Here is an 18,132-nt window from a genome sequence, read left to right on the forward strand (position 1 = left end):
TTGTCCCTCTATAGTCCCATCCATGTTAAAATTTCCCATGTTAAATTCCCATTGCCCCTCAACAGTCCCATCCCACCATGTTAAATTCCCATTGTCCCTACGGTACAAACTCTGTGCTCTCCATGTTATATTTCCATAGCCCCTACGGTACAAATTCCCTATTTTAACATTAAAGTCCCCTAGTCCCTACGGTATCCCCATTCACTACTTACAACCAATGATACTTATTCAAACAGCAACGCGCGTTAATGTTACTTGATTATTTATTGCAGAGACACCTTGCGGCGGTGACTTAATAAACCGCTCTTTTTTTATCATCGGTCTATATTATTGTATCAGGTTGTTGATCGGTCAAATAAACGTGCCAATCGGTCAGTATTGTTGTACATGACGACAGAATCACTTTTGCACATGGTTCTCTAAGTTTTTTTTCTACAGGGTTGACCGATCATCCTTGACCATGATTGTCACGTGCATGACGGACATGGCGGGCATCTGTCTGATTTGTGGCCACCAGAAGACAAAGACCTGACCATGATCAACAACACACGCAAATATGTACGCAAACACGTACGCGAGAATATAGTTGTCAATTGTCGCCAAGACATACATTAATTACTCATCGGGATATAAAACTTAAAGGTTTGCCGGTAATCGCAGACAACGTACACATTCATTCGGAAAATCATTTATAAATTCCACGAATTTATTGTCAAGCTATTGAAGATAAAACGATTATCATGACAGTGGTCGAAATGGAAAACCAACGATGACCTCGCTCACAGATACGAAACTGGGGAGTTCCAGAACAGGTAATTAACTTACAGGCAGTAAATATCAGGCAAACAGTTGTCAGCATATATCGTTCTGTAGACGGATGTACTGTCCACACTCAGGTTACAATCACATATACACACACGTGCAAAACGTTTACATGAGGAAATGTTATGGCGATCTAGAAGGGGCAAATGACACTGTCGTCCAGGCACCTTTGTTACTTGACATATTTATATATCTAAAGTGTTGCCAAGATTTGCGGACATTACTGAACCATCCTTCGCGCACAGGTAATCATGGTAACCATCTACTCCATTCACCAGCGCACCGGCGGGTAAATCTGCCGTCAGGGCAACGTGTAGCCGAGTGGTATAAAGCGTTAACCTTTACCGATCACTGCCATCTCACTTCTGACATGTAGGTTCGAGTTTTTGACTCTGCTTGTGTGGGTATGTGAAAAAGCATGTTATTAGCTTCACGTGGGTCCATGGTTCTTCTCTGTGTTTTCATTGGTTATTTCGCCGTGTTTACTATAGCCCATCATGCCCAGAAAATGAAGGCATTAAGCCATGCAGTTGGAAGTACAGTTGTCCATCATACGAACAAAATACGAAAAAAGAAATATAAAATCGCATTTTATAATAACACAATGAGACTGAGAAGTGAGTAGAGGTGGATGAAGAGTTCTTTCAGGGGATAGATAACGTACTGTTCGCTAATAATAATTTTTTAAAAAAACTTAGTTGTACAACGCACTTACAGTCAAAACAGCTTTTTTATTATTATTATAGGTCAGTCTTGTTACATTTTTCTTGTGAAACATAAAAGGGATGAGGCTGTATGATCAAAAAAAAACCTACAGGTCTTACGTCATTCAGATTATTACCTATCTACTATGATTAAAATGTAACCTATATCATCTATATCAATTGGACAAACACATATATATAGCAACCAATCTGGTCACTTTGTTTTTGCCATGGGAGAATATCACTCATGTAAAGAGGTGATGCCACGGATGCTGGAATGGAGTGAAGAAAAAATAGTAAACTAATTATTGTTGTTTTATTTTCATAATAATTACATCATTGCAATGATTAAAACAGGACAATTTGTGAATAATTTAAGAAATTACCAATATTAATCAAACTATTTTTGGAATTGATATATCCCATATAGAATGCATCTGCTCCCCTCCCAAAGAAATCGATGACATGACTAGAACAGCGTTTAAAAAGACTATAGAATAAAGTTTTAAAAGACTCTGGAATAGTGTTTTAAGAGACTCTGGAACAGCGTTTTATAGACTCTGGAATAATTATTTAAGAGAACCTGGAATAGCGTTTTAAACATCTCTTAAATAGTTTTTAAAGAGACTCTGGAATAGTGTTTTCGATAGATTCTAGACTAGCGTTTTAAAAGACTCTGGAATAGCGTTTTTAAAAGACTCTGGAACAGTGTCTTAAGAGACTCTGAAATAGCTTTTTATGAGACTATAATAGCGTTTTGAAAGTCTCTGGTATAGTGTTTTAAGAGAAAACAGCGTTTAAAAGCTTTTCAGATTAGTCAAAGGAAATCTGGAATTGCATTTTACTATCCTTTTCCCTTTTGTCAAATCTTGAACGTGGGCAGGTGCAAAGAGAGCACGTGTGATTATGAAAATAAGCGACACAGTTTTGTTTTCTCTGTGAAGATTACTCCACAAATCGTCAGACTCTCGTAATTTGAAAGCTGATGACACACATCAGTTTAACGCTGAAAGAACTAGTTTTTCGTACATTTTATCATTCAAGAGAAAATGTTCCAGGCATATATTTTTAGCAAAGTTATATAGGAAGAATGTATAGTTCATGAGATGACAACAAATTGTCTTTGTAGACAGTATATTGCTACTTGATTGTTGTGCAACTGTTAACTGTTACTTCTAAGGTACAAAGGTGAATGTGTACAATAAATGATTATCGTTAATATTGAATCTGGCATTAAATGAGCCAATCTGTAGTGTATCAAGAAGTTCTGGACCGCACCGACCTACCCTCCCCCCCTAAATCAGGGACCAAGTCCAGAATGAATAGTTGTTTTGTGTCAAATCTGGGCCAATATATTAACTTACAGTGTTAGTTTTATTTTCTTATTTGCACCTCTATGCCATTGCCAATATTAGGGAAGCGGAAATCTGCACGTTGCACCACGGAGAAAGCAAACAAATCTGATCATTGTCTAAGATACTGTGAATACCATTAGATCATCGATGGTATTTGATATCAACAATTAGTTGTCAAAATGTTTAAATGGAGACAACAGATGTTGAAGAATGAGTTTAAGAGAACACGGGGTTTTGCGGTAGCATGTGCAACGATTAATGATGTCGAAATGTGGGCTAGAAGTGTTAAAATGTTTCTTATATTATAACTTTACATATGAAGTTGTTTTTATTATTGCATGTTTGGTGGTGGCCGTGAAGTATCACGATTACAACCGGGAACAGACGGGTGTAAATGTGATATCTCTTCATAAGTTGGAGGCATGTAAGATTTGGCACTGTAGGGAGGAGGCTGGGTGTCAAGTGTATGGGGATATGTGGCCGTCTCATTATCTCCTCTGCCTGGATGTATGCCATATTGTCCTGAAAAATTATAAATAGTTGAATAGAATTTGTGACGGCGTATTTTACCAGACGTAATAGAAACTTATGCAAAAATGAACATACTTTTGCTCAACATACGCCTTTACAATTAATTGTGCTTTGATAAGTCTTTACGCTTCAAATTGTGTTTTCTGCAATGTTTCTGTACAATCTTCAATTCATAGCTATGATATCCTCTATTAGTCATGCATCTCTCTCTCTCTCTCTCTCTCTCAAATAAATCGGAAATAATAGATTCATCTTATCATCTTAGCATACCTGTAGATATGATTGTTACGTCAGAATTAGGACTTCTGTGATTAACGATGAATGGATGTGTAGATCTTCGCTTGTTATTTTTGTGCGAACAGCAGGCGATGATGATGGAGGCCATGACACCTAACGCAAGTAATCCAGAAAACACAATTCCCACTATAGCCCAATAGCTGAAATGATAAGAGAAATGGCGAGAATCAAGTATCACTAGAGTTCATAAAAGGGGTGACAGATAGAAGAGGCAGGACATATGATGTTTATTAAAAAAAGGCATTTGAAGGATATTTATTTTTTGAAAAGAAGAAGAAAAACAAAAAGTGATTGACGGTATCTTCCGATAGATATCCTCACTACAGAAGGCCAGCCGAAATAGATGCTTCCTTTTTCCCCTCGTTTTGGATCCTCTCGGCAATAATCCAATATGTAATTGTGAAGATAACTTTAAAAGAAAATGAGTAACGCATCTATGAATAATTTTAATAGGTGTTTCTTTTTTCACATCATTGACCGTTTAAATAATCAGTGAACAGTGAATAAAATATGAAATATGCATACCAATTAAATTCATTGTAAGTAAAATGCAAATGATGCACAGGTCTTGCTTTCAATTATACCTGCCCGCGTAAAATTAAAATTGTCTCGATATATATATATATATATATATATATATATATATATATATATATATATATATATATATATATATATACACTTTTCTAAAATAAACCCATACTGGAAACATTTAGGTATAGTTACCTCATACAACAGTATCTGTTGTAATAGGTCCCACAGCATCCATTGTAACAATAGGTGTACTCCACCTTTGATGGGCCGTCATAAGCACAGTGCTCACAAAAGCTGGGGACTTGAAATTAAAGGAGTTTTATTATCGTTTTTTGTGCACCAAGTGGAATGTGAAGATATAAAAATATCATGCATATGCAATTGAGAAAGAGCTATTTTCAGATATAAGGATGCAACCTTGAATATACCTCTTACACACATAGCAAATGCACAATAGAATAGTGCAGAATAGGATAAACAATATATACTAATATAATATACATGCATGGCTGTAATACCCTTCCATAGTGGACCGTTTGGTCTAGAATGAAACGTCCCATCATTATTCAGCTATACGAAAGAAGCAAAGCAGCAATAGTGACTCAGGAGTAAAATCTCATAAATTAGAGTTTCTTCATGCTCCTTAAATTAAAACCAAGCGTGGTTTTCATTGACGAAAGTCTAAACTGCACGTACTGCATGAGGCTGTGCGTGGTTGTGGGTGTCTTAAAATGGAATTGATCGAATAAAAATAACGATCATGCACTGTTTGCTACATGCAAAGATTTGCCGAAGCAATCCGGCATAGCTTTGAACACTCGGGATCTGACTCATTTCTTGTGCTCCGGCAAAAGCAGTCGAGAAAGACTTTAAAAGTTTTCTCAAATAATGGCTTTGGCAAACACAGTCAAGAAAGACTTCGAACAAGGGGGTTCAAGCAATTTCTTCGAACTCCAACAAAAGCAAACCTTATATCATCCCAATATTAAAAGACGCGTCATTTTGATCTCTAGACGATCCATAATTAAAATATTGTGCAGTTATATACCTTCAAAATTGTATATCATGTTTTAATCTTCAAATGAGAAGTGTTTACTTTTTTAATTGATAGTTCTTTTTACACTAAAACAGATCGGGAAATTAGAAAGGAATCAGATGTACTTAATGAACAATTAAGCATATTCGTGTATTGACCGTTCTTCTCTCATTGCACAGATCTTTTAACACAAGTATCCTATTCTGAGAATTATTGCATACTTTCATAACATTATACTTTATACAATCACGTTGTCTATCCCCATGTATGTGAAATAGCACAATATGTCAATAAAGAGTACAGTAAACTTGTGGTAAATATTGTCCGTGTTCAACAACAACAACAACAACAATAATAATAATAATAATAATAATAATAATAATTGGTTCAGGCCGGATATAACTAATCGCATCATATAGAAAAAATGTCCTTTACTTATATATATATATATATATATATATATATATCACATTCTGGAAATCACCATGTAAAATTGGTTTCAAGGAGACGTCCATATAACTTGAGGAATAAAACAGATGCTGGTGTTTTTGTTGTTGTTTTTGTTTTGCCTTTCTTTAGATAACTGTTCAAACATTATCCTTAGATATTTGTGGCATGACCTTCAAACGACATATTGTAGTTTCGTTTATGTATTCGTGTGTATGTGTGTAAAAAATATTAGTTTAAAGATCAGAATAACTTTGATCAACGAGAGTTTATTTAATCACACACACATATGTGATCTTTTTATGGTTTTTTTTTTTTGTTGTTGTTGGATTCACGCCATTTTCAGCACATAATAGGCTCTTTATGGCGGCCAGTATATCTTGTGGAGGAAGAACCCGGAAAATCTCGGGAACAGTCACCAGCCACGGGAAGCTACTGGCAATCTTTCTCTCAACTGCAGCTGGCCGAATCTGAGACTCGAGCCTATATATTTTGTTTTAAAGATATTATATTAATAAATTATTTTCCAGAGATGATGTGATGTGCTTTAAGTACTATAGCTAATGTCACATCAAAGAAAATATTACCTACAGTACAGAAACGACAATGAATATATCGCCACAATGTTGTATCAGACTCATATCAGGCAAACTTTTAAAAATCACAACATAAATTTAAGATGCATTTTGGAACAGCTATGATGACAAACATCTCACTTTGTAATAGGCGTGAAATATACTTACCGATCAAACAAATGGAAAGAAGCAGAGGTAGGGAATAAAAGCTGTCTAGGTACGCCATGAAGAGATCATACGATTTCTCTTTTAATATTGACAATATGTACAGGTAGCCCCTGAATTCAAATACCTGATTTCTTTATGGCTCTCAACAGGTAGTGTTAAGTATCAAGATAAGTGTTATAGATTGCCGGCATCTGACGTTTGCACCCCAGTTTTGTTACTGGCGACCGTCCAATACGGATTACAGCCGTCTTCAGGTACTTAGCGGATTTAAGGACAACATGGCATCCACCTTTCTGTGTTATCAATATATCAGAATTCAATAGACAAGATCGTTCATGTACAAGGAAGTGAGTTTGGGTTTAATGACTTACATAGATGTTTACTCTACGAATTGTACTCACAGTAGATAGGTAATGAGAGTGCGAGACAACATGTAATGCTTAAAATAAATTTTACGGCAGGATGTGTAGAAAAACCTATTTCTAAAACAATTGAGGATCAGATTTGTTTTGCTTTTTCTATGCATATGAGAATGCGAGACCACTTGCAAATATTTAGTTATCGCAGTCACTTGAAGGGCTCCCTCCCAAAAAAAAAATGTAAGACTACTAATTACATTTAAATTAATACGATATTATTTTGGCACAGTATGTATAAAATGGAGGTGCTAATTAATTCAAATTACCAGAACGTTATCACATACCAACTCACTGTACATCCACATACCATGTTTGCAGGTGTGTTTGTACGCAAGTTGGTTCGGATCATCCAGAGACTGGAGGTTTGTTACCCAATGGTTGTTGCTTTTGCACCCGCACACTGAAGGTTTATTCGATTATTCCTTAGAATTACCTAAAACGTACACGGTTAATAGCAGTCTTTTGAAACTGCACTGGATCAAAAATATCGTGTCGGTCATGAAAACCCCCTAACTAACTATATGAAACAAACACAGAAGAAAAACAGTGCAAAACTGGCGTGAAACCTGCCCAATGTCGGTTTAAATATCGAAAACTTGGGCAATGTTTTAAAATTTATAAAGTGTCTCTGAAACTACAACTGTAAACATTTATTTAAATGCTTTTCGCAACATTTATAAATCTGGGGAAACTATAAGAATTATGTTACACGTTAAGTCGGTCACCTAAAATGTTTTCTTTCTGATTTGATGAATATTGTTTCTCTTTTTCTGTAGTTCTGATGTGATTTTTCTTGTAATGCGATTTTGTTCTTATGGGCTATCATGTATGGATGAGCGATGTACATTGTGCTATGATATCAACTGTGTTATTGTCTTCCATTACGATGATAGCAACATGTCGAAGTTGCCATGGATTGAACCAGTGAAATTGCAGTTCGCCATTGATATCTGAAACGAACAAAAACAAAAACAACTCAACTATTATGAATATCTATAAGAACAATATATATATATATATATATATATATATATATATATATATATATATATATATATATATATATATAGATATATATAGTTTACGAAGGGTACCTGTTCTCCACTGGCGGATACAAAACTTCTGGCCTTCTGGTATGAAACCACCTACACGGGTACGAAACTTCTTGGGTACGATTTTACTAGAAAGCAATAATATTCGAGATTACAAAATAATATAAAATACTTTAGCACAATATAAATGATGAAGCGAAGCTACAAAGTTTTAAAATCAACAGTTTTCAGAGAGATATTATTGACATACTTCATGCTGAGCCACCCACAATTAACCTTTCATTTTCAAAAACCATTACCCTATCCTACACGGTAACATTGCTTTAGACCGTCCTTGTCCTGGAAGATAAACAAAAATGTATAAAATGTATGCACCACATTATATCACTTGTTATTAGTGTTTTACATCAATATGACATACTGCTTGGAGCGTCACTGTTGAAAGCGTTGGTCGCTCTCGCCTCATACTCCGTCTAATTACAAACCATTGAATTATAGATATATCAAAATGATATAAAATCCCCAACGTCATGATCTTTACTACATAAAATATGAAGGCTTACCGTTAGTATGAAAGATGCGACCTGCGAATACTGCCCGTTGCCATTCATTTTAGATGCCACATAAGTTTCAGAATATTTTCTAAAATAATATATGAATGTCTGCTAGTCATTATGTCATATTATAACATTGATAACACATGCAAAGGAGAATCAAATATTTAAGATCGCATATTAAAAGAAATACCGTTTGGCTGTATCAACCTGGTCAATGTAACGTGTATGTAGTACTCTATGACGTAAACTAGGAAGCATACATGTCAAGTAGAAACAAGACATTATACACACAGGTTTTTTTTAAATACCGTGAATGAGGAAGTTATAAAAAGGTAGGAATTAGTTAATACACACAGTTTATAGTGTTAGAATGCTGTAAACTGAATTTATTAGAATTTCTAACTTAAATAATCAGGTTATATAAATGCATAGTGATAGCATGTACCATTCATTTATAAAAACACGTTAATTTAAGGAAATTGACATATTTACTTTTTTAAAGGTGTTATGAAAATGATTATAACACGCTTTTGTTGTCTGGTGGATTGTATATTTATTTGTGCACCTCGGTATGATAATATAGTGACTCTAAATCAGCCAGTAGGTTTTGAATTATTCTATGAAGATTCTCAGAATACGCCTTGCTTGGGAGTATGATATATCTGGGGATAGTAAAACAGTGGTGAATGCAGAAACTAAGGATAAAGTTATATATATATATATATATATATATATATATATATATATATATATATATATATATATATATATATATATATATATATATATATATATATATATATATATATAAACACAACAACAACAATAAAACAAACATATAACGTCATACTAGAATAATTAAAGTAAGTTTAGATGTTACAAGTTCTAATAATAAAGACATGAAAATGGCTGAAAATATAATAAATGAACTCATCTATGTTCATTTATTCTACATCAATCTAATTGGATAAATAAATTAAATGAACAGACAAAATTTGTCAATTCATCTTTAAGTGACATACAAAGAAAGAATCTAATATTACTGCAACATTAAAAATGTCACATCGTTTTATTTATCTCGTTAGAAAGTGAACTGTTTCATATAGATTGAAAATTTGCTTTTTGTGTTATTTGATTTAATAAAGAAGTTTAAAATATTTCCAATGTTGAATTTCCGTTGAAAATTGTAACTGTATTGTTTGAAAACTCAATGTTTGCATTTGTCGAGTCAGTACAGATCGACCTGGCAAGGTTAAAATAAATTGAAAATCATGAAGACAGACATTAACTAAATCGGATAGTTTGTGATTTTTTTTAAGACTTAAGATATTTTTACGTTTATCTGGACCTGACCAATAACACCAAAATTACTTAAACGGCAATATGCATGTATGTATGTATATATGATAGAGTCATTAAAAAAATATATGTCATTATGACATTTTGAATATATTAATATACAATGCATACTATCAGGCTGAATATCAGCCTTAAAGATGAAGAAGGGAAAGTGATAGATGTTCATGGTATTCACATTTATATATGTATTTCTCATTAAGAAAACAGGCTCATTAATACGATAAGAGAATAGCTGTATGAGATCACATTGATTTTAAGTTTTAAATCTCTGGCGAAACCAGGTGTGAAAGATGACGCACTAGGTCGATCAATGACTAATTATTAAATATCACCTTATTACAAATTTAGGTGATCTGGTGAACAAAATCTGACGTATCTAGTGAACTTTTCCGTTTTAAAGGTTTGACAATCAAATACTTAGGACATTTAAAGTTAACAAACTGAAATATATTAAAACCTAGAGAGAGAAAATGTAGCCATAAAACGCACAAATACAGAGCAAAACTAAAATTTAAAAAATAAAGCCTCCCCCGCCCCTAAAACAACGCAGACCTAAGAACGCAGAAGCAAATAGAAGACAATAAGAAAATGTCAGGTCCTTACTATCGATTTACTGTACTGTAAGATTAATTACTACATCCAGTAGAAGCTTTACAAACTCTGTCTGTGTGTGTGAGAGAGAGAGAGAGAGAGAGAGAGAGAGAGAGAAAACATTACAATACTTGCGACCCATTAAATAACGGATACAGAGTGAGATATCGGACTTAGTGGCTGACATTGTTACGATTCACCGAAGTAAAATGCTCTTTCTTCTTGCAATTGGTGTACGTTGGAAGAGATAATAAGGATTTCTGATCAGTCTTATCAGAAATTTTATTCCTAAACGTTGTGCCAAATTGTGATTCAGAAATGCTTGTAAGAGACTGAGATGGGTTTGTAACCAAACAAACTGCTGATTAGAAGACTTGCTGACAAAAGACACTTTGTAAGTCAATGAATAATCGTCAGCATCATTTTCTAAAGTGTTGACCTATTGCTAATCAAGGTAGGTCTTAACGTCACTGTAGACACAATTCTTGAACTTTTAAGTTAATGTGAGTTGTATACCTCAGACTACGATAACCTCTATCGTAGTCTTGTGCAACCTTAATTGGCTGAATACCTCCTCTCAAATACTTTTGTTTTTGTTTTCCTCTTGCAAATTCGACATTGTTCTGTCCAGCTTCGCTTTTCAGTTCCTTAGCCTTTGTCAGTATGTCTCAGGTACCAACTCATAACCCTTCAAGATAATTCTTTAACCATATATCATAGTCAGCACTTTGTTGTATGAGAGCGAAATATAGACTTCATGAGCTTGCCAATAGGCACACATTGTAATATTAGAGTCCAACGCTCTTTTGTCCATTTGAATTTATTTCAAAATGAGGACAATATTTATTTACTTCTTTTTCCTTAAAAGGGGGTATTAGCCTAGTATTTCTGGTAACTTCAAAAAAAGAACTTTTGTGTAATGCAGGGTAATGCGGTGGTGTCCACTTGCCAGCTCTAGTTCTTTTAACCGAAATTCAAATTCACTTTCTTCCGTTTCTCTTTCTCTTTGCATTTGCATTTGCATTTCCATCTCTTCTTTTTTCTTTGCACTTGCATTTACATTTGCAGTCCTAGGGCAAGGCGAACGAAGCAACCGCCTTGGGCCCCGCATTATGGGGGCCCCTCGCTGCCAATACCGTATTGGTATGAAATCAACTCCGCTATGCAATTTTTTGCTTGGAGCCCCGCTCATCCCTTGCTTCCTTGGGCCCCGCACATCTTAGGGCGAGACCTGTACATTTGCACCTCTTTGCACCTGAATTTACATTTCTCACCCTACCCCCCGCCCTTCCCCCTTCTCTCTCTCTCTCTCTCTCTCTCTCTCTCTCTGCAACTGCAATTCTCTTTTTTCTTCCTGTACCTGCATTTCTCTTTCCTCTTTCTGAAGCTGAAACTTACTTAGCTCTGTTTCCATCTTGTGTTTTAATTTCAGATCTATTACCTTCATTTCAGAACAAGATGGAGACTCATTATTCAAACCCAAAGCACTTTGATCAAAGAAATATTTTCCGCCAAATATTGGACCAAAATATTTTTTATTTCTTGCTTCGTGAAAGGAGCCTTCATCTCAAAAAGATCTTATTATCTGGCAAGCTAGATCGATTCGTCCTTTTTAAAGGACTCTAACCCTTCTCGGGAAGGATTTAAAATAAACTTCTCCACTTTAGATGACATTTTAAAAGCTTATTGAGTTCAGTATAGATTTATCAAAATATGCGAAATAAAGCCTAGGACTTAGAAAATCCTGAAAAAGTCAGTTTAAGTCACAAAACTGTTTCCTGAAACATTTTAGAGAAAATTGTTACATTTGACGGGCTCCCAATTTCCTGTTACGAGTTTATGTTCTTTTAAACTAAGTAATAGAAAGAAGCGAAAACTATCAAATCTTGTAAAATTCAGCGAAAAATGTATTTTCCCCTCAAATATAAAGTGAACATTAAAAAGAACTTACAATATTATGAATTAAATCCCAAATAATTCTAAATTTCTATCACAAGTCACGGTGTATGATATTCCAATTGGTATTGTCAAATCAATTCTTTTATTGTATGTGTTGATGTGTATGAAAGTCTCACATGTGCTTATGTGTCAATAGCTTTGCATGTGGCGATGTGTTAACAGGCTTTTGAGTATGACAATAATATAATCCAAAATGTTCTTGACTGAATTCACTAATATTCCAATTTAATGTTATAGTCCAATAATAAAATTATAGTGAATACTAATCTGAGTAAACAAATCGATCAAAATTAAAAAAAAATCTCAATGCATCAATAAGACTGATTATACTTCAGCTGTTTACTTAACAATGAGTATTCTTAGGTAACAAGATTATAATACCAATCTACTTGATCTAGATCACAATAACCAGTTTCTGAAAATACTATGTCAACTCAACATTACATTTTCATTCTGGAAGTTTCCAAGGACAGAATCAAGACTGTTCTTTAACTCCGATTGGAGTAAACGTTTACTGCTAATATTAATTTTAATATTTAATCCACAATCGTAGAGAAATATTTAGTTATGTATTCTGTTATCTACAAAATAAATGTCACTAGTCAGGTACACCATGTATTTTATTTTTGACAAGGTCAAGCACAAAAAATGGTCACGTGCAAAAAATATGTACATAACGTATAACCATTAAGAAAAGCCAACAAACAATGCAAATTAAATGCACATAACACATTAAATAAATTAAAAAGACTCTTGAAAATTAGCAATTCTTTACAGTCTCAATTTTAACAATTACATAAATATTTAAACGATAATAAAATGCAGACGAACGATAGAGATATTAGCATGTTATCTGATGACGTTAAATCTTGTGTGATTACATTGGAACTGGTAATGCTGATACCTTGTCGCCGTTGCAAAAACAAAAATGTGAATAGGGGAAAAGAATGATTACAAAGAAATAAGCATAAAGACAGATGAACAAAGACAAAAATAAGCGTGTGTGAAGTGTGTGTGATTTGGACTTTTAACGTTGCTTGAACAATTTTTCAGCCATATCGCTACGATTACTGCATACCTAGCAACTGGGGTATCATGCCGCAGATATGTAGCATGATGTCCCACCCAGTCACATTATCCTGACACCAGGCAGGCCAGTCCTAATACTAACCTCTTAATGCTGAGCGCCAAGCGAGGCAGCTATTAGTACCATTTTTTTCAAGTCTTTGGTATGACTCAACCGGGGATCGAACCCACGACCTCTCGCATCCGATGCGAACTCTCTAAGCACTATGCCACCGGAGCGGTTCGTGAGTTGAAGTATGATTAGATATATTGTTAAGTTTCTTTAATTTATATTGTGAAGCTGACTTTTATCATATCCGTCATTGAGGTTTGTGAAAATGGAGCTTTTGCCTAACAGATTTTTTTATGATTCTAAGGAGTAAAGAAAAGCTAAATTCAAAGACTATCCTTGTTTTCGAGCTTATACGATTCTGGAAGCGAACTTAGTTACAATTTCGTGTAATTTTCCATTCGGATGATATGATTTTCCAGAACACCCTGTCGCGACATATGTCCAGTGAACTATGTATATAAATGATTTTGTAAACATCTATTCATTCCTGTTTAATATCAGTTCATGAGAATCTATCATCCAAGTTTATAGTTGTGTTCAGATATAATTTGAGATGAATTCTTGATTTAAATTATTCGTTGGAACTACAAAGTGCTCGTTAACCTTTTAGACTAAAACACTACTTTGGGATTATTGAGAACTCATTCAAAGATATTTAGGATTATAAGACTGTGGTTAATTGGGAGAGTCAAGACTTTTGGTATATATGGTCGTTCAAGATTATTGGAATTCATTCTGAACGTCTATACTTTATGACATGTAATAGAAAATTTAGGATTAGCTGGGATTTATTTCACAATATTTAAGTGTCTTTTGAATTATCACTTTGTATTCCAGGGAAATAATTATTTATTAAATTTAATGAACTTGTTTGTGTTGCTTCTTTCTGTTACAGAGTTTAAGACTATAGAATCGTACCATTATGAAAACCTACAGTTTGTCTATTAAAGTCTTATGTGACAAGATTAAGGCATCAAATGATCGGTATTTACAAACTTTTGCATACTTCTGGATTAAGAAAATCAAAACAGATAGCAAAGGATATACAAATCGATATCAAGTTAATAATATAGGCGTGATAGAATAAAGTGTAGATGAAGTAGACATAAGGTTAAAACGTTTAAGAAAAGATTTTAATGAAACGGAGAAAACGTAAGCAACCGAAAGAGTTATTCTCAACGCATTTCTTGCAATAGTTTTAGTATCGATAATAAGAGTTTGGAATTAAGTTAGAAAAATTTTAAACACTTAAATTGCAAATAGAAAGAAAATAGAAACATTTAAGACTACATAACACAGATATGGGTCTACCAAGTAGTTTAATTAAAGTGTCATTTTATGGCTATAATCGTTGCGAGATAGTTGAGGTAAAAGTTATATGTAACAACTTAAATCTAACACTGCAAAACCAGCATCAATTGTTTTGGTTACTTATAAATTAACTCACACTATCTCTCTTTGTTCTATGGGTCTCCTTGAAAATAGAATATCCTTTTGAAGTTTAAAATATGTATCTACGTTAGTACATAATTTTACATTCGTTCTCTTCCTTACATTTTTTTAAATATCTATTTGCAGAACACATTGATCAATACTTGTCTGAGAGAAGTATTATATTCAATATTGGATTTTAGCGATGGCTCTTGATGAAATAAAACTACTTCATGAGCGTTTTTTAATTTCTTCATAACTTAACATGCAACTTCAAATTAAGAAAGTGGGTAACATGTTCCTCTTTGTTTATTAATGTGCACAATGACGTAGGCACTGAATATTTCATTCTCATTTTATCTTCCATAAAAATTTCTGTGGTGGAGATAAATCAGACTTATTTAGGAATTCGTTTGTTTTTTTTCCTGGTGTAAATCGGATTTCTGTTGCATAGTCATGTAGATACGTTGGTACTTTCAAATATGCCTCCAACCGCCAGCAAATGTTTCATCCACTTTCCAACGCAACAAATTTTCTTCGATTACTTTTACTGTCAGTTTGTTGGCACATTTAATGTTGTGTTTTTGTGTTGCTTTTAGGAACATTTATGTATGACCTTGATCTTAAATTATCGTATTCAGTGTTACGTCTAAAACTACTATCATTACAGTATTCATGATTTGCTTTAGTAGATCTACTTGGTATCATAAGAATTCCTTGTCTAAATCATCTGAAACGCTCCATTATCTGTTACTAATTTTAATCCTTCCTTATTTTCAAACTCACATCATGTGATCAAAAGCGATATACTGGTACAAGTTTGTTATTATTAATACATACGTTTCTAATTATGCAATACCATTGCATACCACTAAATTGTCTTTAATTACAAATCTGTCGTGAAAATCACGAAGATATTTTAATTTAATATGTTTTATAACATTATTAATATACGGATAATCTGCTTCGCTAATTCCCCAACCAATGAGTTTTTTAAGACAGTTTCCATCCGTGCTAATTGAGTGTTCTGAAATCTTTATAAATGCAACAATGCATTCGTACCGATATATATCTTTTCTCAACTAAGCTAGATCAATGTTTATATATATATATATATATATATATATATATATATATATATATATATATATATATATATATATATATATATATATATATATATATATATATATATATATATATATATGTATGTATATATAATAATAATAATAATAATAATAATAATAATTAGGACTTTGTATAGTGCCTAATCTTTAGAAGCCCTAAGCGCTTTACAAGATTAGACAACACCTATAAGATAAAAAACATATAATAATATTATTACAAAAACAAACACCATGAAATTAGAAAAACATTAAAAAAATAAAAAAAAAACATGATGAGAATATTTCAGGTAGGAAACATTATTAGGTCTTTAAGTTTGTTCTTGCAGTTGAAATAAGTGATTTTTGAGAGCCCTCTTGAATGTGATCACTGTGTCTATGTGTCTAAGTTCAGTGGGCAATTCATTCCACGTTGCTGGGCCTTGGTATGCAAACGAACGCTGTCCATATGACTTTGTTTTCATAGTGGGAATAATGAGCATACGATTGTCAGAAGAGGAGCGTAAGTATCTTGCTGGTGTGTACACATACCTCAGGTCGGATAGGTATGTTGGACTAGAGTCCGACAGTGAAACGTAGCACAGAGAACAAATGTTGTGTTTGATTCTAGATCGAATGGATAGCCAGTGTAGGGTACAGAGCAGCGGGGAGGTGTGCTCTGATCGTGGTACTCTAAGTATGATCCGAGCAGCTGTTTTGAACTTTTTGAAGTTTCTGGACTAGATATTGAGATGAACCAGACAGAATGTAGTTACAATAGTCCAGTCTTAATGAACACACAAGTGTTTTAGTGGCATCAACTGAAAGATATTTGCGAATTGAGCTGATGCGTCTCAGCTCAAGATATGCAGCCTTGCATATGTTCATGACATGTTGGTGCAATGTGAGAGTACTGTCCAGAGTAACACCTAGGTTTCGTACTGATTGTGTGAATTTAATGTTGGCGTTGCTGATATTTATTGTTTGAGGTAAAGGATCTGAATGAAAAAGTCTTTGTGTTGTGATCAGAATGGCCTCAGTTTTATCATCATTCATCTGCAGCTTGTTACATGTCATCCATGATTTCACATCAGAAATGCACCTCTCTACACCTTGGATGGTAGCATCAACTTCAGTTGGGTGGCTAGAATTGTATATTTGGGTGTCATCAGCGTACAACTGGTGAGACACTGGATGATGATCTATGACACTTGAGAGCTTCTGAGTGTAGAGAATGAAGAGAACAGGTCAAAGAACAGACCCCTGTGGAACACCACTACATAGATCAACTGGGCTGGAGTGTATTCTATTTGCAGATACAATTTGTGTCCTGTTGACCAAGTAGGCCTTGAACCACAGTAAGGCTGTATCATAAATGCCAAATACATGCTGGAGACGGTGAAGTAATATAGCATGGTCTATTGTGTCAAATGCTGCAGACAAATCAAGGAGGGTGAGGACTGTAATCTTTCCGCTATCCAACGCAGAGAGAATGTCATTAACTACTTTTAGAAGAGTAGTTTCATTACTGTGGCAAGGGTGATATGCAGATTGTACATTGCTAAAAAGACTGTTTGAATTTAGATGAGATACAAGCTGGGATAGAACAACCTTTTCTAAGATTTTTGATATGAATGGGAGATTAGAAACTGGGCGGTAGTTCTTTAAATCGTTATAGTCTAGTGTTGGTTTCTTCAGCAGAGGCTTTACAATGGCAGTTTTGCAAAATGATGGGAATTCCCCGGATGAGAGAGACAGAGGGTATTAATAACATCAGTTAGTGAAGGCACTACTGGATCTAAGCACTCAAGCAGCAGTGATGTTGGAATTAGATCAAGTTCACATGACTTTGGTGCACTCTTCATCAGGATTGTACGTACAAAATCCATAGAGACAGGTTCAAATGCTGCTAATGGTTGCCGCTCAAATTCTGTATCCCAACTGTATGGTGACGACGAGTCAATTGAAATTGTGGTGTCAAGCTTATCTCTAACGGTTTGTACTTTGTCATGGAAGAAATTTGCAAACATGTCCGGAAGGACGACTGGAGAGAA

At 34.1% G+C, this 18,132-nt stretch overlaps 1 protein-coding gene across 1 annotated transcript; it reads right to left on the reverse strand.

Moving 5' to 3' along the window:
* Nucleotides 1–1,828: 1,828 nt before the first annotated feature.
* Nucleotides 1,829–6,598, reverse strand: LOC149788616 (uncharacterized). The gene is made up of 4 exons (XM_089974698.1): nucleotides 6,470–6,598; nucleotides 4,436–4,544; nucleotides 3,683–3,849; nucleotides 1,829–3,403 (listed from the first exon to the last, which is right to left on the reverse strand). Exons 1-4 carry the CDS (start codon nucleotides 6,525–6,527, stop codon nucleotides 3,213–3,215), a joined length of 525 nt encoding a protein of 174 aa, XP_089830824.1. The 5' UTR covers nucleotides 6,528–6,598; the 3' UTR covers nucleotides 1,829–3,212.
* Between the last annotated feature and the right edge of the window lie 11,534 nt (nucleotides 6,599–18,132).

This window comes from Sinohyriopsis cumingii, chromosome 11 (assembly GCF_028554795.1).
Source record: "Sinohyriopsis cumingii isolate HCF-2022 chromosome 11, ASM2855479v2, whole genome shotgun sequence".
NCBI lineage: Eukaryota > Metazoa > Mollusca > Bivalvia > Unionida > Unionidae > Sinohyriopsis > Sinohyriopsis cumingii.